The 21,102-nt window shown below is 46.3% G+C and overlaps 1 protein-coding gene across 1 annotated transcript; it reads left to right on the top strand.

Annotated features, from left to right (window-relative positions):
• The first annotated feature begins 833 nt into the window (after window positions 1-833).
• On the top strand, window positions 834-18,539 carry adamts5 (ADAM metallopeptidase with thrombospondin type 1 motif, 5 (aggrecanase-2)). The gene is made up of 8 exons (XM_008281886.1): window positions 834-1,928; window positions 9,033-9,165; window positions 9,399-9,566; window positions 10,056-10,339; window positions 11,533-11,716; window positions 11,800-11,975; window positions 12,053-12,228; window positions 13,689-18,539. Exons 1-8 carry the CDS (start codon window positions 834-836, stop codon window positions 14,371-14,373), a joined length of 2,901 nt encoding a protein of 966 aa, XP_008280108.1. The 3' UTR covers window positions 14,374-18,539.
• Window positions 18,540-21,102: the final 2,563 nt, after the last annotated feature.

Consider the following 21,102-nt stretch of genomic DNA (forward strand, 5'->3'; position numbering starts at 1 on the left):
TCGCATGGGAACGGTGAACTCCCAGAGTTCTTATTCGGGAATGGCCATAAATTATCTATCCCCCCCTTTAGTTTGCTAGAAACTCTCCAGTCAAATCGTGTTGGACTTCAATTATTAAAGGAGTTAAAGTGGCCAAAGTGTAAAAATAACAGGCTGGTGTTTAATGGAGACACTTTTTAAAACACTGTTGGTCCTGTGTGGCTGTTGGTGATGTTTTACGTAACCTACAAGTGATACCTTGGATTTAATGAAAACATCAGAAGGGATGTTATTCCGAAGCAGAAGTGACCTGAAAGTCATCATTTACATTCAGTCTGCCTCAAGATGATTCAGGAGGATGGAAACAATAACAGCCTCCTCTTTCCTTTGCTGAGGCAAAAGGGAAATACTCCAGTGAGAGCGTTGTTCAGGTTTCTCTCCTCTCCTCTGCTCTCCTCCAGCACTTGACTTTACTCTGATTTGAGGAAGAGAGGGAGAGGGGAGAGACAGAGAGAAGAGGGGGGGTGGAGGAGTGGTGATTGAGCGCAAAGGGGGCAGGACTTTTTCTCTCCGGGTCCTATTAAGAGCAAACTTTGTGTTTTTGTTCTCCAAGTTCAGCTCAGTGCTCTCCAGCCTGCACACACTCCCTCTCTGCTGCGCTTTTTTTTTCTTCTTTCCCATTTTCCTTCCTCAATGGTTTTGTTTGCTTGCCTGTTGGTTACTACTGACTGTTTTTGCATGGGGGATCTGGACACCGAGAGGATGCGCTTTTTGGAGGAACAAAAAGTTGTCTCTTCTGCCGCTCCGGGTTTGTTTTAGTGGATACATAGATGTTTTTCGGGTTGGAATGAACAATGGTGCGGCTCCTTGGTGCTCTGGCCGGGGGCATGCTCTGGTTTCGGCTACTGTTGCTGTGCGTCGTGGAGTTGGAGCTGGGTACCGGGCTTTCTACTTTCCAGGGTTTCTATCTTCCACCTGCGAGCGGGTCGCTTCTCGCACCTGCCCGGAGGACAGACGGGGTGGTGCGGACCATTGACCGGATTTACCACGGAGGAGGGAAGGTTGGGTACCTGGTGTACCTGGATGGGAGCCGGTTTCAGCTGGACATGGAGCGGGATGAGTCGGTGCTGTCGCATCACTTCAGCCCCCAGTACGTGCTCGCTATGATGGGTCAGAGCCCTGCGCCTGTGCAGCGGGAGTGCGTGTACCGCGGGACAGTGAACTCCAACTCGGAGTCTCTGGCCGTGTTCAACCTGTGCGGAGGAGGGCTGGAGGGCTTCTTCGCGGTGAACCAGTCGCGCTACACCATCACACCTATCATCAGGGCGAAGGGACACGAGCACGACGTGCGCGCCCTGCAGGACAAGGACGCGGAGAGCGCGCTCCACGTGTTCACGCGCGAAAGTTTCAGCTTCGAGGCCATGAGCGAGGGGCGCGAGAGCTGCGGGACGCGCGACAGGCGCAGAGGACGCAGAGACGCGGCGGGGAAGCGGCGGCACAGAGGTCGCGGGAAGGGGAGACGGGAGCGACAGGGGCTCAGCAGGGAGGGCGCGGATGAGCATGGCCGGGACTGGTGGAGCCGGTTCGCCAAAGCAGCCGCTCCGGAGCCTGGCGCGCGGCGCAAGAGGTCGGTCTCACGCGCCAGGCACGTGGAGCTGCTCCTGGTGGCTGATGACACTATGATCAAGAAATACGGCAAAGACTTGAACCACTACTTGCTCACACTGGCCTCCATCGCCTCCAAGCTGTACGGGCACGCCAGCATTGAGAACCCGATCCGGCTGTCGGTGGTGAAAGTGACCACGGTCGGTGAGAAGGAGAAGGGGCTGGAGGTGTCCAAGAACGCGGCAGCGACGCTCAAGAGCTTCTGCAAGTGGCAGAACCAGCAGAACCCGCTGGACGATGACCACCAGCACCACCACGATGCCGCCATCCTCTTCACCAGGCAGGTAAACAGACTTCCTGCTTTACGCGTCTCCACCTGTGCGCGCACTGAGGCGCCGGCTTCGCCTGTCTTCCCACGCAGGGGACGAGAGGCGGCTTAGCGCCCCGGTGTGATGCCAAAAGCAGCGGAGTGACGCCACAGTTTGTTTAGATTTTGTGGGTGCAGCTGCTTGACTGTGACTAAAAACTTGACATCGTGCGACTTGGGTGGCTCTCTGCGCAAAACCACGTGTATTTTAAATATTTAACATCAGTATCGTTGCGCGTTATTTCCCTTTGAGCCGGTTATTTCTGCTAAATGTGACCCAAGTCAAACTGCTCAAGCTGCTTCCCACATGTCTCACCCCTCCAGTGTTTCCTTTTCTCCTCTTCGTGTTTGTCTCACATCTTCTTTTTGCTGAATCTTGCGTGCGTAATGCAGCGCAGCGTCGCTGAAACAGCCATAAAAACTGTATTTCCTGCGCCTGGTGTTTTTCTAGGCAGGCACTTCTGTCTCCAGCCTCCCTCCTCCCAGTCCCCTGACAGTCCAAATGCCTTGTGTGATCAGAGGCGCGTGCCTGTGGCCGTGCACGCACATTCTTCCCATTGTAGGAGGTTCAAAATCAGCTGCTGGGTGCATTGCAGAAATATCCCCCAAACTCCCCTTAAACAACATTTAATTTGATAGTCATCCCAGTCTTGCACTTCCACCCCCCTTCTCTCCATCTCCCTCTCATCACTCCAGTGTGCACATTTTTTCCCAGTTACTTTTCCAGTGTCTGTCAGCTGGGGCTGGGAGCTGTCAGAAAAACAAACACATCCACCCTGTGAGAAGCTGTACGTTTACTGAGACCACACTCGTCTATCCCTTCTTTCACCATCCCTTTCTCTCCCCTCCTTCTTCCCTAACTGCCTGGTCCAAAGCCGCAGGGCAGCAGCAGCAGATCTGCGTGCATTTTTCACCTCTCCGGGTGTGGCTTTATGGTGGTTAGCTCCACTTGACGTGTCAGATAGCTTTACCTTGGATTGCGGTGGGTTCAAGTCATGCAAGGTCTTGTCATGGCTGGGGGTTAAAAGAAAAAAAAAATGCACACACGCACCAGTGGTATTACCAAGGATCCCCTGCACTTGTGCATAGTTGGCACCGTCATGCATTGGCAGGGCAGGAGGTAGCGCATACCTGAGGTCAGCACGCTGGCAAAGTGGCACAGTTTGTGTGTGCCAACCAGCTCGTGGCTCCTCGGTAACCCTTGTGCCGCTACACCTGCAGCAGGCGTGACTGAGAGATCCCAGGCGGGAGGAAGTGGCATCCTCGGGTGGTTGGGTTTGGCAGGGGGAGCAGGGTCAGGCGGGTATGGAAACAGTAATCCAGATAGGAAGGTGGCCTCAGGGAGCTTTTATGACACACAGCAGGCAGCCAACTGTGATTCCTCACTGTTGCAGTGGGACTTTGATCTTATTAACATACCGATCCAGTCTGAACACCTTTCCACTGGCTTGTCAACCCTTTTATTCTCCAACAGTCCAGAGTGCCACTAAAAGTGTCGCACAGTTTGAGACTGAAGTGATGCAGCCTGTGGTGAAAATCTCACCAGAGAACAAGCGTGTTTTATAAATAGCCAATTTTCACCTTAACAACATCCGTCAGCACGTTTTGTGTCTCACCTGTCGCAGCGCCTGCATTATTCATCACCCTGCCTCTGGACCTTCTTTCACACTCGTCTCACCTTCACTGCTGAACCTGCAGGTCAAACTGTAGATTTAACCTGTCACCGGAGGGTATAATCATCTGCCATGGCCCCTGTAACACAGTACAGCCCTCTGGGAAACACGACAAGGTGGGCTTTGGAGTCCTGTGTGTTGCATTTTTTGCAGGACGGATGAGCTTAAACCAGGTTAGGATGCAGAATAAGAGCACAGCAAGGCCTGGCTTTGGGGTCGTGAGCTTAAGGGCAGCCGCCACCTTTCACTTTGACCTCTGAACTCTTTGGATGTTAAAGGCCATTATCAGGAATCTGAGGAAAAGCGAACAACTGTGTGGGAAAACTGTTGTTTTTTTTTTACAATTTTGTGTCACACTGCTGCAGAGGAAGAAGAAAAAAATTCCAAGATCTTAAAAAGATGTCAATTTATCTCCACGCTTGCGTTTTCCTATTAATCATTAAGTAAGAGCGGCTGTCAGAAAACATCCTCAGAAGATGTTAAGAACAAAATTAGTCATTTTAGAAACAAAATACGGCCATTAGAGTTTCCACTGACAGAATGCCAGCCAGGAAATAACTCAATTTGGCTCAGGTGTTTCATACATTGCTGCATTTTGAGTTTAAAAAGAAGAAGAAAAAAAAGTGGGATTTACAGCAGAAGGAATGTGGGAACTATTTTCTCAGGAAAATAAATGGAATTTAACTGAGAAACTTGGACGTGGTGTAAACTCAGTTCAGATGTGTTGCGAGAAGCCTAATGTTCCACTGCGCTGGATGACAGAGGTGTCAAATAAGCCGACAGGAGTTTACATATTAAAATGACTCGTCTCTCTGCTGCAGCAAACCGTGGAGTCAGACCAGTGCATTGTTCCTAGAAGGGACTGCAGGAGTGCACAGGGTTGGAGGGGTTCTTTGTGGTCGGGTCCAATTACTCCAACCCCCCGTACCCGCGGTGAGCTGACCCGTGCGGCGGTGTCACCCAGTTCCACACATACCAGCACCGGAACAAAACAACAGCTACATTGAGGGGACTTTTTCTGAGTATGGGGAACATTAAACGCTATGCATGGCTGTGTTGTTGTGGCAGCGGACAAAGCCCCACTATAGGGTTCCAGAGCTGTGGAGATGCTGACATATGTGTGAGTGTTCATGCTGCTATTTCTTTTTTTTTTTTTTTTTTTTCATTTGCTTCTAATATTTGGACAGACGTTGCTAACAAGTACATGTGACGCCAGCGATGTTGAAGCGCTGACCTTTTCAACTCAGGTTGAGTTCGGGTCATGATGATTTCACTTATGTGGAACAATGCAGGTGAAGTTCAAGTCCTTCATACGCGTTTACCGAGCGGGTTAAAATCACACACAGCAGAGAGTCTCCAACAGCAGCAGAATAGCAAAGAGGATTAAGTTGGAATTGCTGGAAATAAAGGGAGATTTTCTTAAAAATATGAGTTTTTAGTCTGGGATAAAAAAGAGAAAAAAAGCACAGAAGGGATTGTAGGTGAATTCAATATAAGAGCTTCATCCCAAATTGGTTTTGGAGCACGGATACCAACACATTTACGAGATGCAAGTTCATGCACAGTGTCACAGAAATGGATATACCAGGAGAAAATACAATAAATATCTTACTAGCTATGGATTAATATGTGTTATCAGTTGCCCCTCATAGTTATGTCATGTATCCTCCTCCAGTGTGTACCTACTTTGGACTCCTTCCTCTCCTCTGCACCTCTTCCTCACCTCCTTTTCACTGGGGCTCCACGGTGAAGTGTACATTTCCCAGCCCTCGCCTCCATCCCGGCTCGTCCCTCTGTTTGTTTTAAATGTCCTTGATATTTCACACGTGCCATACTTCGTCTGGCATATGTTGACAACCTGCAGACAGCTCCTGGATCCCAAACTCTCGACCCCCGGGCCGGTCGAGAGTTCAGGCTGCCCTGCAACAACACATGAGCCTCGCCCTCTTCGCACCACGATGCATCAGTGACTTTAAAGCGCTCTCCTGTTTGCAATCACGGCCTGAAGTTTCCTTTGAGCTGGTTTGGGTGCCCATGCAAAGAAAAAATAACAGAATTTATGCAACTGATCTAGCGATAGATTTATTTTTAGTGTTAAGTGCTGAGTAATTTCTGCTTTGAAAATGCACTTAAAGGAGTCTGAGCTCCCATCTGTCTTGCTGTTGCCAGATCTGTGCCAACGCTGAACGCATGAGTTACAACATTGAGAACTTTATTGGTCTCACAGAGGTGGCACTTTACTGGTTTTGCTCATATGTGAGCAGCAGAAGTGTTGTAATGTTGCAACCTCCTGTTATTAGATTAAATGCGGTGTTCCTCAGGGTTCAATACTGGGACCTCAGAGGAACAAATACCAGAACAAATAACCAGAAATTATTCATATTTAGAAAGAATTCTTACTATTTCTTCAATAGAAATACTAAAACGAATTATCAACTATTAGAATAGTCAGTACTTCGTTTAATAGTTGACAACTAATCGATTGATTATTGCAGCTCTGAGCTCAAAGTGGTGGACGGATGATTGACATTTCCATCTGTAGAGCTTGCAAATTGCCTTCTGAGCCTTTATTCCCGTATCTCAGGTAACATATCAAACTGACTAAAGAAACGACTCGAGCAGCTGCTTTTGTTTACCTTTGGAGAAATATGTGTCGTCGCTCATCGTTTGCCGATCTGTCAGTCACCGGTGGACGGTCATTAGCGAGCTGTGCAGGCGGTGCTTTCTATTTGGTTTGCTGGAATCAGCTGCAGTTGGTTTTTCTAAAGCCGAACTCTCCGAGAGGGAGTGTGTGTGCATGTGTGTGTGTGTCTGAGTCTGGCCGGCTGTTTGTTTAACACCAGCCTTGGCTTAGATTGCAAGTGGTCTTGTACCTCACACACACATAAGCGCAGCTCTGATCGTCTCCTGACCTCTGCAACCAGCTCGCCACCTGTTCTCCTGTTATTTCTGCCAATATTACTGTAACTCCTTGTTCTCTCAGTTCTTCTCCTTAATTTCCGGCAATCCTCCATCCTTTTCCCCCCGCCAGCGTCTGATTCCTGAACTTATTTTTCTTTCCCTCCCTCCCTCCCTCTTTCTCTTCTTTTTTTTTTCTTTGCTTGTCTGTGGAGGCCTTCGGATGAAAGCAAGTCCAGGAAGAGACTTTGCAGAGTAAATAGATGTGAGTTTTGGGGGTTATTTCATGTGTACGTCACTATTAAAATGTAGCAGGAGATTCCCTTTTTCTTTTTTTTCCTTTTTTCTTGCCCACATGTTTTCTTTAGCGCTGTGTTGTACCAGTGAAAGCCGTGTATACAAGAAAGAGCGGAACGAAAACAGCTCCCATATACAAGAGCCTGGGAGGGGATGAATGAATAAATAAATGAAATGGCGAGCGGTGCGAGGAGCAGTGGGAAACGAGAAAAGAGAAACAGACCGAATACGAAGGCAAACTTCTCTATACGATCAAAATAAACAGACTTCCCTGTATAGTTTTCGAGCTCGTCTGCACACAGACAAGAGTCAGAATCGGCCTTTTGTTTGCTTCCCATGTATCCAGAATTCAGCCTATTATCGCTGTATGAGTGTTGCTTCTGCTTGAAATTCTTATAGCTATCTGTGTGTTTGTGTGTGCGAGCTCGTCCCACCCAGTCAGTCATGTGTGTGAGCGCAGAACACAAGGCAGTTTGTTCCAAAGCGATCGGGCCGGAACGGGTAAACACCCTCCCCACAGAGCCTCTCACACACGACCCAGCAGGCCTGTCAGCACCACTTAACATGACGATTCATCCCCTCCACGGGACGCGTTCTCATGTGCACATGCATGGATGTCTGCCGGCTGTATGTGCATCCTCCCGTGTGTGTGTGTAGGCACGTGCACGTGATGTGTGATCAGCTGATTGATCGGTGGCCTCAGCGGGGCCGGGGGCCGGCGCAGCCCGAGGCCTCATCTGCATGGACATGTGTGGGAATTAAAACAAAGATCGATACTGTGCATCTGGCATCCCGCGAGGCAGACGGGGAGATGGTGGAGGCAGGAAAAGGAAGCGGGTATTAAATCAGAAGCGCTTCAGCTGCATCGCCGCCCGATGGCACTCAGAATAAAAGGACTGTGACAGGCAGAGCTTCATTGGGGGGACAGTGGATCAGTCGGTGCATGGCGTTAAATGGATGGAAACAGCTGAAAACATGGCAACAGCTTTAGATGAAGAAGTATATTTGGTAGGGAAGGATGTGAAGGAATTGATGATCACAGAAAGCAGAATGTTGAAGGAGCGAGATGATGAATGACTGCAGTTTGTTGGAATGTCTTCAGGGAACATTTGACACTTTAAAATAGTCGTTTTTAAACAGTTGCCCTTGTGTTTATAACACACGGTTCATCTGCTCATCCGGCTTGAGCATCCAATGCAGGCCCGTGTTTGTGTCTTGTCAATACTACACCACAAAGGAAGTAGTGCACGTGCTCAGCAGTGGCGTGCATGTAGATACGATCTTCTGTGCATTTATGAACCACGGTCCTCGAAGCAAACTCCTACAGACGAGAACAGCAATGTGATAGCAGCAACTCACAAAGTCTTATCAGGCCTTAAAGATTATCTGATAACCCATCTGGAAATGGAGCATTTAGTCACTGTTTTTGAAACATTTTTTTTGGGTTAGTTCAATGCATTTTTTTCTTCTTTTTTTATTTCACACCAATTCGCAGAATGAGTCATTGCAGGACACTTTTGGTAAATGTGGAATGAAAAAAGAAAAAGAAGAAAAAAACATTAATAGGACGTAACTTCCTGCAGAACCAGGTTCCAGGAGGACGGACTTCTTCCTCGACTGGTCAAACCGGTCGAGGCGAACAGGGAGAAGAGGATAGCAGAGGGAAACTTTCAATTAACGCATGAGAGAGCAAGAAGCAGTGGGGAGGTTGATGATGCCAGTAATCACAGTTCAGGAACATGCGGCTCTGAGATACAGTCAGAGTTACCTGCAGAGAGGACAAAACACAAACTACAGGAGAGAGGAGCCACACTGTTAATTGTGGCATGAAGAAAGATAAAGAAAAGAGGTGGTTAGTGCATCATGGGAAGCCTGCTAGAAGTCTAGCCATTTAGCAGAATCGCAAACTGATGGTTCAGGGTCACATGAGCAGCTCTGACTATATCAAAAAGGAAAGTCTGAAGCCCAATCTTAAAGGTAGAGATGGTGCCTGATCCTGAACCCAAACTGGGAGCTGGTTGGGATCATATTATACAATGAGGTCCTTGAAATGTGAAGGGTTTTAAATCTTGAAATTCTTGTTTTGTTGGGAGCCAATGATAAAAAGCTTATATGGGAGAAATAAGATCTCTCTTGCCAGTTCCTGTCTCGCTGCAGCATCTTCTATCAACTGTTGGGTGCAGATTTAAACGTGCAGTGTTTCCTCTGTCCAGGACCTCTGTGGCCACCACTCCTGCGACACCCTGGGCATGGCGGACGTCGGCACCATCTGCTCTCCGGAGAGAAGCTGTGCTGTGATCGAGGACGACGGGCTTCACGCTGCGTTTACCGTCGCGCACGAGATAGGTAGGCATGGATACCCATACAGCATGAGGATATGAACAAGCCCGGGCATGCACGTGCACATCTGTCAGCCTCTTGTTGATTAATATCACATGAGCATTGTCTGATGTCATGCACCTGATAACCTGAGCACTCTGAGTATGTTTTCTTTTCTCATTCTTGCTGCACGTACCTATCCAAGACAAGTCCTGTCATCGCTCACATAAGTGCATCATCCTTTCCCTCGCTGTGTCCAGGTCACCTGCTCGGTTTGTCCCACGACGACTCCAAGTTCTGCGAGGAGCGCTTCGGGGTGAACAGCGACAAGCGGCTCATGTCGTCCATCCTCACCTCCATCGACGCCTCCAAACCCTGGAGCCGCTGCACCTCGGCAACCATCACCGACTTCTTCGACGACGGCAACGGTGAGCGTGGGAGAAAAACGCCGAGCAGTAAACGCTTGCGGTTTAGAAAACATCTGTAATTTCCTAATGAGCGAGAACTTTTCCCAGGCTGCAGAAGTTTTACTTTCTCTATCTCCAAATTGCATCCATGTGAATTTTCGCGGCGACACCTTTCACTGGGAGCTGTTTACTACCGAGCAACGCTATAATCTCTGTTAATAAGGAGTTATTTACAATCCTGTTAACTTCTTTAAAGAGTGTAGATGCGATGCAGCCAAAAATTCAAGATGAGTCATACTTGGCATTCCAGCTCCATCAAGCCGTTTCATTCATGACGGCTATAAAGCACTGTTGTTGACAATTCGCTCAGCGGTTCCATGGCTTTCGGCGTAATTCATGTACCAGCAGCATCATTTCAGGTTTGACAGTATCTGCTGCTGCTCCAGCACTTATTGAGCGAAACAGGCCTCAAGTAATAAACCACCAACGATCCTTCTTTCTCCTCCACAGCCGAGTGTCTTCTGGACTCTCCACGTCAGCCCCTTCTCGGCCCCGAGGAGCTCCCGGGGCAGAGCTACGACGCCGTCCGCCAGTGTCGCCTGGCCTTCGGACCGGAGTACACGGTCTGCCCGGGCATGGACGTGTGTTCCCGGCTGTGGTGCGCCGTGATCCGCCAGGGACAGATGGTGTGCCTTACCAAGAAGCTGCCGGCGGTGGAGGGAACGCCCTGCGGGAAAGGACGCATCTGCCTGCAGGGAAAGTGCGTGGACAAGACCCGCAAGAAGCACTACTCGGTAAGGAGGGGATGGATGGATGGTATCAGGGACATGGAGACAGAAGGTGTTTGTCAAGAGAGACAAAAAGGGACGAAAAACCAAAATAGACTTCTTTTTATAGTTCAAAAACTGATATTTTAGGCACCCAACTTGAGACCAAGAGAATAAACTTAACATACAGCACACCGGGGTGCTATTAAGAGCGAAGATGAAATGGAAAGCGAGACACTTAAAGAGGGAGAAGATGTCAGAATCCTTATGTGATTTCATTGTGTGGTCGGGCTTTTTAATGCCACCGCTGATCTGCGCTATTTGTTCTCTCGGCCTTACTCAAACGGATCTAAATCGAATTTGGCCTTAATGAGTTAAAGGACCAAATCTGTTCTTGGCAGGCTGTCGACGCTGTGTGTGTATCAGGGGAGGAAAAAGAGAGGGAAAGTCAGAAAGAGAGCGAGCAGGAGAGAGGGGAAGAATATTTTCTTTGTGTTTATTTGTCACATGACGTTTGATGAGCCTGACTCGATTCTTGGCAGACGTCTGAGTGCGTGGATCCGGCCCAAATTCTGACTCGCTTCGTTTTCACTGCCTTGTATGACGACCGGTTTACTGCTCACAGCAACCTTAAACCCCTCCTCCTCCATTTTAGCCTTCAGAATCCTTTAACCTCTTCATATTTCTTGCAGTATGATTGCAGATTAAGTAGCTTTTACTGTGGAAAGAAGCAGTTTGAGTAATATAAAGGCTCAGCAGTGGAACTAAGATGGAAAAGCTGTTTCCAACGGATTACAAAATCAACTTTGTCTCATAAAATGTTCGGTCATTTTTATCGCTGATGACTCATATACTAGTGGTTGGAAAAACATAAAAATAAGGTACCTGAAGAATTTCATTCAGGCGGCTCCTCGGGGGGGAAGCATGTGAGCTGTTCCTCCACAGATCTCGCTATTCTGGTCAAACTAGTGACTCTCCAGCTATTATCACATGACAATCGTCTGCTTCTTTTTCTGTCCGACTGCCACGTTTTTCCTCATCACGGATGTCTCTCCGAAGGTTTTTTTTTTTTCTGCGACACGTGGCTTCGACGGAAGCCGCTCCGACTTGTTTGATAATTGTCTGTCCTTTTCTCTTCCTCCCCTCTGATGTCTCCTCTGCTGTCATTTCTCCCGACCCTCACGTCCTATTTCATCTTCTCTTCGACTCCCTTCTCCCAGGCGTCCAACCACGGCAGCTGGAGCTCTTGGGGTCCTTGGGGTTCGTGCTCGAGGACTTGCGGAGGTGGGGTGCAGTTTGCCCAGCGTCTGTGCAACAACCCGCCGCCGAGGAACAACGGGCGCTACTGCACGGGGAAGAGAGCCATCTACCGGTCCTGCAACGTCACTCCATGCCCGGCGTCGAGTGAGTGTGACAGCTGAGAATCCACAATAGCTAACTTATCCAACAAAATGCATTTCAAACCTTCCTTTTTTTTAACCTTCTAGGCAAGAGTTTCCGCCAGGAGCAGTGCGAAGTGCGCAACGGTCCCCAGACAGATCCCAAAGGGGTGAAGACTTTCGTCGAATGGGTGCCGAAGTACGCTGGAGTTCTCCCGAAAGACGTGTGCAAGTTAACCTGCAGGGCGAAAGGAACGGGATACTACGTGGTGTTCTCCCAGAGGGTGAGTTAGCCACACAGCAAAGGTGCAGCAGATTTAAGAAAGGAAAAGGAAGATGACGGCGATGTCTTTGCGTTCAGGTGGTGGATGGGACCGAGTGTCGTCCTTACAGCAGCTCGGTGTGCGTGAAAGGCAGATGCGTGAGGACGGGTTGTGACGGCATCATCGGCTCCAAGCTCCAGTTTGACAAGTGCGGGATATGTGGAGGCGACAGCACGGGGTGTATACGTGTGGTGGGAAACTTCACCAAGAAGAGGTAAAAAAAAAACAGATACTCACCTTTATACATGGTTGCATGAGAAGGGAGTTAAAGTTTGGTAAGTTTACACACTTGAAATCTTCATGCTGTGATCACAACATGTCAGCAGAGTAAGAAGATCCAATGGTTCCCCCCATAAGGCAGCCTTCAGTCTCACAAGATGTACAGATATCGCGTCTCCTCTTCATGTTGTGTACATAGGACTTCTCCACTCCAGAATGAATATGTATGTTGCCTTAAATGATTCAAATGGAAGCCATGTTGCCTCAGGTTTGTTTACATATTGAGTTTTTTGTTCCCGGTGCCTCTGCTTCATCACTTGAGTAACAAGCTCAATACTCAGCTCCAGAGTTCTGAATCCCTGCCCAGACTGTTGATTTTCTGAAGGGCTTTAAAAGAGAATCAAGTGACAGCCGTTCAATCTGATTACCAGGCTCTTAACTTCAGATTTATAGTTGTAGTAATCCACCATAAGTCTTTTTAAAAATCAGCCAACAGCTTCAGCTTTATTCATGTTGTAGAGAGGAATGTGTCGGCGCGTTCTTTTCCAGGATGGTTAAACGTGGAGTTCATCTGTTCAGCACTGCACTTTAGATTCCTTTGTGTTTTTTTTCACTAATTAACTAAATTTATTGCTAATTTGCTAACAGGTGGTGCTGCAGTCAAACAAACAGAGTTCATCTCTTTTTTTAATTCGCTGAATCGGTTGTATTGATTAACCCTTCCATCTCATTTTTACTCACTGTAGACTCATTTTTCACTGTAATATAAAGTCCTGCACCTCGATGGAAACAGCACAGCCATGGCTACAAGTAGAATGTTTGTTGTGCAGAATGACAAAGTTGTAATGCCAGAAATCGTTTTGAAAAAAGAAGAAACCAAGGTTGCATTTCTTTCAGAATTTATTATACAAAAAGCAATAGAATCAAGGTGTTCACCATTTTTCAATGATTTTTTTTCTCACTCAAGTGCCCACAAGTGTTACCATTACTGGTGAAACAAAACATACAATATATACAAATATGCAAATGTACTAAATACATCCTTTGTCTGCTCAAAGTCCTTGAATTCTTGTCACATGGCTGAGAGTTGCAGCTTCATGGTTGCACTAAGAAACACAGAATTTTCAGTTTTTTACAGGATCTCACGACTGCAAATGATGTATTTTGGGGCAATAAGATTTAGCAAAGCCTTCCAACGGAGCAGTGTGTCACATTTGATTAGTTTAGATCCTGTCAGAAAATTAAACTTCAAACAATTCTTTCTGTTTTTACAGTTTCTGGCCCAAATAAGTCATTTTTTGTGTGTGTGTTTTTAAAAAGATAAAAGACAATATAAACAGTAAACAGCGGGGTTCAGAGGGCAAAGGCTGACATCTACTTCAATATAAAACCAGCAATGACCAGAGCATCATGCCCTGATCTGACCCCTCCTCTGCTCTCTCTCCTGCTGAATAGTAAGGGCTACACTGACGTAGTGAAGATCCCTGCAGGCTCCACTCACATCAAGGTCCGTCAGCACAAGGCCAAGGACCAGACCCGCTACACCGCCTACCTGGCCCTCCGGCGGCCCAACGGCGAATACCTCCTCAACGGCAAGTTCATGATCTCCACCTCCGAGACAATCATCCCCCTCAACGGTTCTGTGCTCAACTACAGCGGCTGGAGCCAAAGGGACGAGTGGCTCCACAGCATGGGCCCCGGGGCTCTCCTGGAACCGTTGGTCATCCAGATTTTAGCTACTGACGCCAAAAAGCCCCTAGATGTTCGCTATAGTTTCTTCATGCCCCGATGGACAGCACCGCAGCAGCCGGCAGCTCCGCTCATCCCAAAGTCGACGCCCTTGCAGAGCACTACAACAGCTTCAACCACGACGAGAACCACCACCACCAGTAGCACCACTACGACTTCCTCCGCTCCTCCTGTTGTGGCCCCGGGGCCACCTACAGCTCCAGGTCCTTCAACCCCAACCCCAGGGCCGCAGTGGGTAACGGGGACCTGGATGACCTGCTCCAGGACTTGTGACACTGGTTGGCAGAGCCGGACAGTGCAGTGCAAGGACCAGGATGGAAAACTGTCGAAAGGCTGCGTACTGGGCGCCCGACCCTCAGCCTTCAAACACTGTCTGGTGAAGAAATGTTGAGGCGGCAGGAGAGGGAGTGAATTTTAAAACAATTTGTAGGAACAAGTTGTAATCTGTACATCTCATAAAGGTCTCAAGTGCTGGATGGATGTAGGACTATGAACTAATAAGACGTAGAAGCTTAAACAGGACTGTGAATGTTGACGGAGAGCGACGGGACCAGACATAAAGAGACTCAGAGACAGGTTGGCGTGGATGTACCCGACTATATGCCAGAGGAAGGACCTGGAATCATCGTAGCTATGCAGAGCACAACTAGAACGGAGGACAGTTTCAGTATGATAGTAAAGAGTATCGCCCTGGCATAGCTAAAGACTTAAGTTGCATGTCATTTCCACATGGACAATAACTGATTGTCTTTACTTCAGCCTCCAAACTCTGGAGGCTTAGTGTGTGTTGCCCTGTAACGGCATGCGTGTTGTGTCTTTTTTATGCTTCCTTGTGTTCTAATCACTGTGGGAATTTGGAAGTCACACCTCTTTTGTCATGAGTGTGTCCAAGACAAGAGCCCCAACCACGGGAAGCACTCGTTTTTCGTCTCGCCATAGTTTCTGCCCTTGAGGTTCCCCCGATCCACAGCCATCATACAACATGTCAGGATCCTGGATGGCCATCTCCTGTAGCTTTAATGTTTCAGTCACTGAGTAGCCCATAAAAATACTTGGAAAGATGTTGCTGACCAAGGATCTCTCCCGTTAGATTCCAATCAACGGTGATCTTCATTCCCAATGCTTATCAGTGTTCTCCCTGTTCTACCTGGTGCGACTGTGGCTCAGGGTTGGCGGTTCGATCTCTGTCCTCTCCTGTCCACATGCTGAGGCGTCCATAGGAAAGACACCTTACATGGCACCTTTGTCACCATCGGTGTTTAAATAGGTGGATGAGAAACAGATTGTGAAACACTTTGCCAAGTTAATAAAAGTGCTAAATAAGTGCAGACCGTTTCTTGTTGAGAAATGTTCAAGTTACAGAGGATGCACATATGTACGACGGCTCTGGATCAGGGTTGAGAACATCCCTCCAAAAAACACCTATAAATACGATTCTGATTGACTTGACGACCAAGAACGAATGGGGAAACCCAGACTTTGTTTTTTACTGGATGATGCATTTCACCTAAACAAAGCTAAGGAGCGTATCAATCATACCAAGGGTGCAGTAAGTCTCTAAGCGACCGGGTGTTCTTGCTCCTCTCTAAAACAGGTCGTTTTTACCCCAAGTATCCCTTCTACTGAATCTGATAATCACCTGTACAGTGCAGAAACAGCAGCATGGTGTCGTTGGAAAGAAACCGACAAAGCTGCAAAGCAACCATGACACTCCTTAACGTTTATGGAGGTAAATGATGACTCACAGGTTCGGGGCGATGCTTGATTTTGATGCCTGTGTAAGTGTGTCTTCATGTACCCAGGCCTGTGTTTTACGCACGTACAGTATGTACCGTGAACATGTGTTTGGATGTTGTTTTTTTGTTCTCTACTGCGTCTTGAAATTTCTCACTCTCAGTTCCACTTGTATCAATCATTATGCTGGTGCTGGGAGGACTGTTGTTTTTTTTGTGTTGGTTAATATCTGTTTGTCTGTTTATCTGTTTAGGAAATGATGCTAATTTGACAATGTGTGCCCTGGATACTCGCAACGACGGCAAGAGAGATACTAATGCAGTCATTACTGTCCTTTTGCAATTCAACTCTCTCTTCGGTCTTTTCATCCAATGTTCTTTTGCTCATTTCACATCCTGCGTTTGTTTTTGTTTTTTTTTAGCGCTGATGGGTGGAGTTGGCCACGGTACAAAACTTCTGAGTTTGCCACAAAAACATGAGGGCAAGGTGGTAATGTTACATCTAGTGGGGACAAGTAAAGGTCAGCAAGCCCACGAAAAAACAACTTTTTACTTAACTTTAGTGAAAATATTTTGTATTTTTTCCCAAGTTATAAGTTTAAGCATCCACCCCAAGAGGATTACAACAAATACACTCAATATTACTTTTAAATATTTCAACAAAAACCTGTAACTCTACAAAGATTGCTAGAGTTATTTTTTGGCAATTTGCAGGCCTGACTGCTCTTTATCAATTTTTATCCACAATTTTTGGCCATTTTTATGCCTTTGTGTTATAGTGACAGCAGAGAGAGACATAAAATGTGGGTAAAGATAGGAGGGGAATGGCATGTCGCAGATGAGCCCCAGCAGGGAATCGAACCAGAGACTCACCGCTCAGCGCATTTGTATCCTCTCTGGTATGACCCCTGACCCCTCAGCTGTCAGGTCGCCCCACTGTCAGCAACTTTATTAGAACTACTTTCTGTCATAGCAACAGGCTCTATGACAGCTGAGGAACACTTGTTGGAAGTGCTGTTGCTGCTTAATTAAAGAAAAGACTGAACATGTTTTGGAACGCGGGACAGTTAGATGAGAACATCGATACAGCTCTCGTGTCTGTCGGTTAGAAGCCAGGATACAGCTCAGTACGATTAGCCTAAAGCTAACTTGGCTCGCTCCAAAATATGCAAATATGAATTCAGGCATTGGCAAGTTTACTAATTAATACATGATGTCATGTTTATTTGCTTTTTGCAAAAGTCAGAGTGTGAAAATTGACCCCAATTTGCTGCTGTTTACCATCTTAAAGTGCATTTCCCTGAATGTTGAACTATGTGAAGGTGAGAAAATGTGCTTTTCTGTAATTGGGTGAACTGATCTTTTAAAGCCATCCATCTCTGGTGTCTTTCCGTTAAATATAATGTTAAAGCCAGAACTCAGCTCAATGAATTAATATAAGGTTAGCTTGGATCTGTCCAAAGATGAAAAAAAAAAAGTCTTACTTAAAGCTAGAGGTCATGTTTCCCATCTTGATGCTAAGCTAAGCTAACTGGCTGTTGGCTCCATATATGAGTGTGGTATCAAACTTCTCAACTAACTCTTGGCAAGAAAGCAGATAAGTGCATTTCCACAAATGCTTTATGTAGCTTCGGTGAACTAGGTCCTCCACCCAGTGTCATAATATAATGTATTTAAGATTAACATCGCTCTTGTTTCTGTCCGTTAAATGTAATGTTAGAGCTGGATACAGTCAGATAAGATTAGCATACGGCTCTGTACAACAATTGAAAGTCTTGTTTATTTACTTATCACAGAAATCAAAAGGTAAAAATTGACTTAGTTTGCCCTTGAGTCCTGTATTAATGCTAAGCTAAGCTAATAGGCTGCCTGCTGCAGAGTATACTTGAGTGTGGTGTCAATCTTCTCAGCTAGCTCTCAGCACGACAGCAAAAAAAATATATTAAATTGAAAATTGAACTATGTGAAGCTGAGAAAATATGAAAGTTTGGGTGGACTAATCCTTTAAAAATCATCCCAGCTTCATCACGTAACGGATTTATCACTTTTAATCGAATCAAAGCTGCATTAAGAGTGTCAGTAATGCGCATTTGCATCAAGATGAGGCTTCTTTTTGTGTCCGTTCATATTTGAGTAAAAACATAAGCTATTACCCCCTCTCTCATGGATGGTAATTAAGCCCCGGTGTTACAATGTAAACTTAATTTCATAACCACTGGACCAGTGGAACACCTTCCTGCATTTGTGTTAAAATACCTGGCACCCATTATGTTTTCCTGTGTGGCAAACCTCACCCATCTGTCACCCGTGCAGGAGAAAACAAAGCCTGAGAAATCTTTTCAGACACGACGCAACCCGGTCAGCAAATTCAGAAAGTTCTCTCTTCTCCCCCTCACACATCCAGATTTATTTACACAATGTAGACATGTTTGTACGACAAATAGATCTCTCATATATGTAGTACTCAACCATATTTAAACAGAAATGTACACATAACGATCCATCATCTACGCAGTTTTATGAGTATTTCCGACACACACACACTCCACAGACACACACAAACACACACAACCTACTCTGATTCTTCCCGTGGGGAGACCGACGACAGAAACACAGCACTGAACTTGTAATTTATTGTTTGTACAACTTGCTATGTGTGAATAAAGAAACAACGAGATGAGTTTTATTTATTATAGTAATTTTGTATCAAATTACTATTTAACTTAGGAACATGACTGTGCAGAATCATTCCTTTGTAAGAATATAGTGTTTTCTTTTCTAGTCATCCACATGAATATATGTATATAAAATCTATATATTTAAACATGTTTGTGTGTGTGTCGTTCTTTCTATTTCAGTGATTGGACATGTGGTTTAATTGTTGTCATCCAAACATCAGAGTGACTTTAGTTGGGCTTTAATCGTATTAAAGTGGGGAAGAGAAAATTGATTTTTTCTAGACTGAGCATTTATAGATCATGTGACAACCACTTATTGTTGACTAGTCAGGAGATGTTTGATTTACAGACAGACAAGCAATGGAAGAATCTCATTAGGTAAAAGTAATGACTGGTCATATGATTTCGATGTAAAATCTTAATCTGAAAAGTAGCTGCAGCTGTAAACAGGAAAAAGATTGAAGTAAGTAAAAGCCTCAGTAGTGTCATTCAGTGCTGTATTTACACTGATCAGCCACAAAATCACCGACAGCTGAGGTGAGTAGCGTTGATTATGTCGTTCCAGCAGCACCTGTCCAGAGGTGGGATGTCCCAGTCTGCATGTGATCAATCGGTTCTTGTGCTGGAAGCAGGAAAAATGCAGTTCAGAGAGACTTTGACAAGGAGAAAATAGAAAGACGATGCGGTTCCGTGTATGGAGAGGTCAGTGTCGCCCAAAAGTGTTCCAACTGGGGAACCAGGAGACCCACCGATGGACTGTAGCACTACTTTGCTGTGGCCAGGTCTGATGAATCTTTTGTTGTTTTTCCTCACATCTTAAATGTTGCTTCTGTCACCATCAATACTTAGGGGGGGAAAAATGCTGCTTTCTGTGACACTTTAGTGGCTTAAAGTAAAATGTTTGCACCATCACAACTACTTAAAATGCTGCTTTTTACTGTTTTCCTGGAGGGTAATGAGCTCTTTCCTCTGCTCGCGAGTAAGTTTAACGTCTGTGTAACAATCAGTGAAGAGCAAAGTCAGACTAAAGCGATGTGTGACTGCTGTTTGTGACATTGCAGGATAATAAAAAGTGATTTCCTGACAGTTTGTATTCCTGTGCCATGACAGATAAGTGAGACACACACACAAAAAAAGCCAGTTGCACAATTATTCATTTGAGAAACATAATAGAACTTAATCGAACATTGGCAGTGTTGGTGAGTTCAGTGATGTGTGGAGCATAAACAGAAGCCAAACATCAGAGAACAACTTGGTGTCTCAGGGCAGCAGCAAATGAGCAACATTTTACACAATGTATGCTCCTTTTGGCTTTAATAGACAGCTGGCTTACCTGAGATGGCAGCAGGATGCACTATAGGAGGAAGGTGAGCCAGTGTGATGCTCTGATTTCTCCTGTTTTCATGTGGATGTTGCTATAACCCAGATCACACACATCCCATCATGACATCCCCAGGTGGCAGTGGCCTCTTTCACCAAATCTGTGGAGGTCCCACCTCGCTGCTTCCAGAACTTGAAGGACCTGCTGCTGACATCTTGGTGTCGGATACCTTTCAGGGGTCTGTCTGTGGAGTCTGGAGCTGATTCAGATGTACAATCTACACGATATTAGGTAGGTGGTTTTAATATTGCGGCCTTCTCAAACCATTTCAAATGTATGCTTACAATCTGTTTATGACGTGCATTTTATTTCTGTGGTTTCTGTTTTGTGTGTCAGCATGGCATGGAGTTTGTTTAAACAGCATGATTGGATAGAACATGAGTCAAAGCCAGAAAATAATGTAGAAAATACTGAATATTTGCCAGTGTTGTCTTTTCATCATCTCCTGATCAGGCACCTTTCCTAACAGAGGACACTTACATTCTATGCACAGGCTGCCTCTGTGTGGTCAGTGGCTGCATTCTGAGTTTTATTCCCCATCTCTAAATGTAATGCAAGGGCGCCCCCTGTCGGCTGTAATTGAAAATTGTCCATCCAGTCATTTAAAATTTCTGCAACAGCTTGGAGATGTTCCTCAGCAGATGTCTGCCATCTGCTGGAGGTTGGTGGAGTTACACTTATCCACTTTGTCTGACCTGTTGCTTTTAAGGTGGACTTCCAGGATCTGTCCCTTCAGAATGTTTGCCTCAGTGAATCCAAAGTAGGAGATGATGCCAATATGCGCTCTAGGATCTACCTAAGTTTCCCCTGAAATCAATAAAGGCTACCACACTAATGAGAATATCCTACATTAAGATATTTAAGTGTTTGCAGGTTTATGTGTGATATATTTTAAGACTGATTGTTTTAATGGTTTCCAATAACTAGATTTTCCTCAGCATTCTCTCACTGAATCAGGTTTATTCCTTTCTTTGAATACATTATCTCTTATTGTAATGTCTCACTGCTGATAATAGGATCTCTGCTTTGCCAGTTATTTTTAATGAAACTCCAGCGTAAACTCTTCCTGTCTCTTGGAGAGGAGCAACAGTGGGTGCGGGCGGGGGAAGCAGCCGGAGGACAGGGGCTCTGGCTGCCTCGGCTGGAGCGCACACGCAGCCCGGCGGAGGAGGCTCTCCACCTTAAGACCTCAGCGGCCCCTTTCTGCTCCCTCTCCCCGGGGAGCGGAGCTGCGGAACCCGGCCACGGCGCACCACAGCCGGCTTGGCACAGAGGAGGTGAGTACGGCTCCTGGAACCCCGGCCAGCACGATATGGTTACCGTTCCCG

The sequence above is a fragment of the Stegastes partitus genome, unplaced genomic scaffold (genome assembly GCF_000690725.1).
Source record: "Stegastes partitus isolate 25-593 unplaced genomic scaffold, Stegastes_partitus-1.0.2 Scaffold250, whole genome shotgun sequence".
Lineage (NCBI taxonomy): Eukaryota > Metazoa > Chordata > Actinopteri > Pomacentridae > Stegastes > Stegastes partitus.

Bases quoted from the DNA above. Each gene is read 5' to 3' on its own strand.
- adamts5 (XM_008281886.1), top strand. From the start codon at position 834: ATGGTGCGGCTCCTTGGTGCTCTGGCCGGGGGCATGCTCTGGTTTCGG. The intron at 9,567-10,055 runs GTGAGCGTGGGA...TCTCCTCCACAG, and splicing joins CTTCTTCGACGACGGCAACG to CCGAGTGTCTTCTGGACTCT. The intron at 11,717-11,799 runs GTGAGTGTGACA...TTAACCTTCTAG, and splicing joins CACTCCATGCCCGGCGTCGA to GCAAGAGTTTCCGCCAGGAG.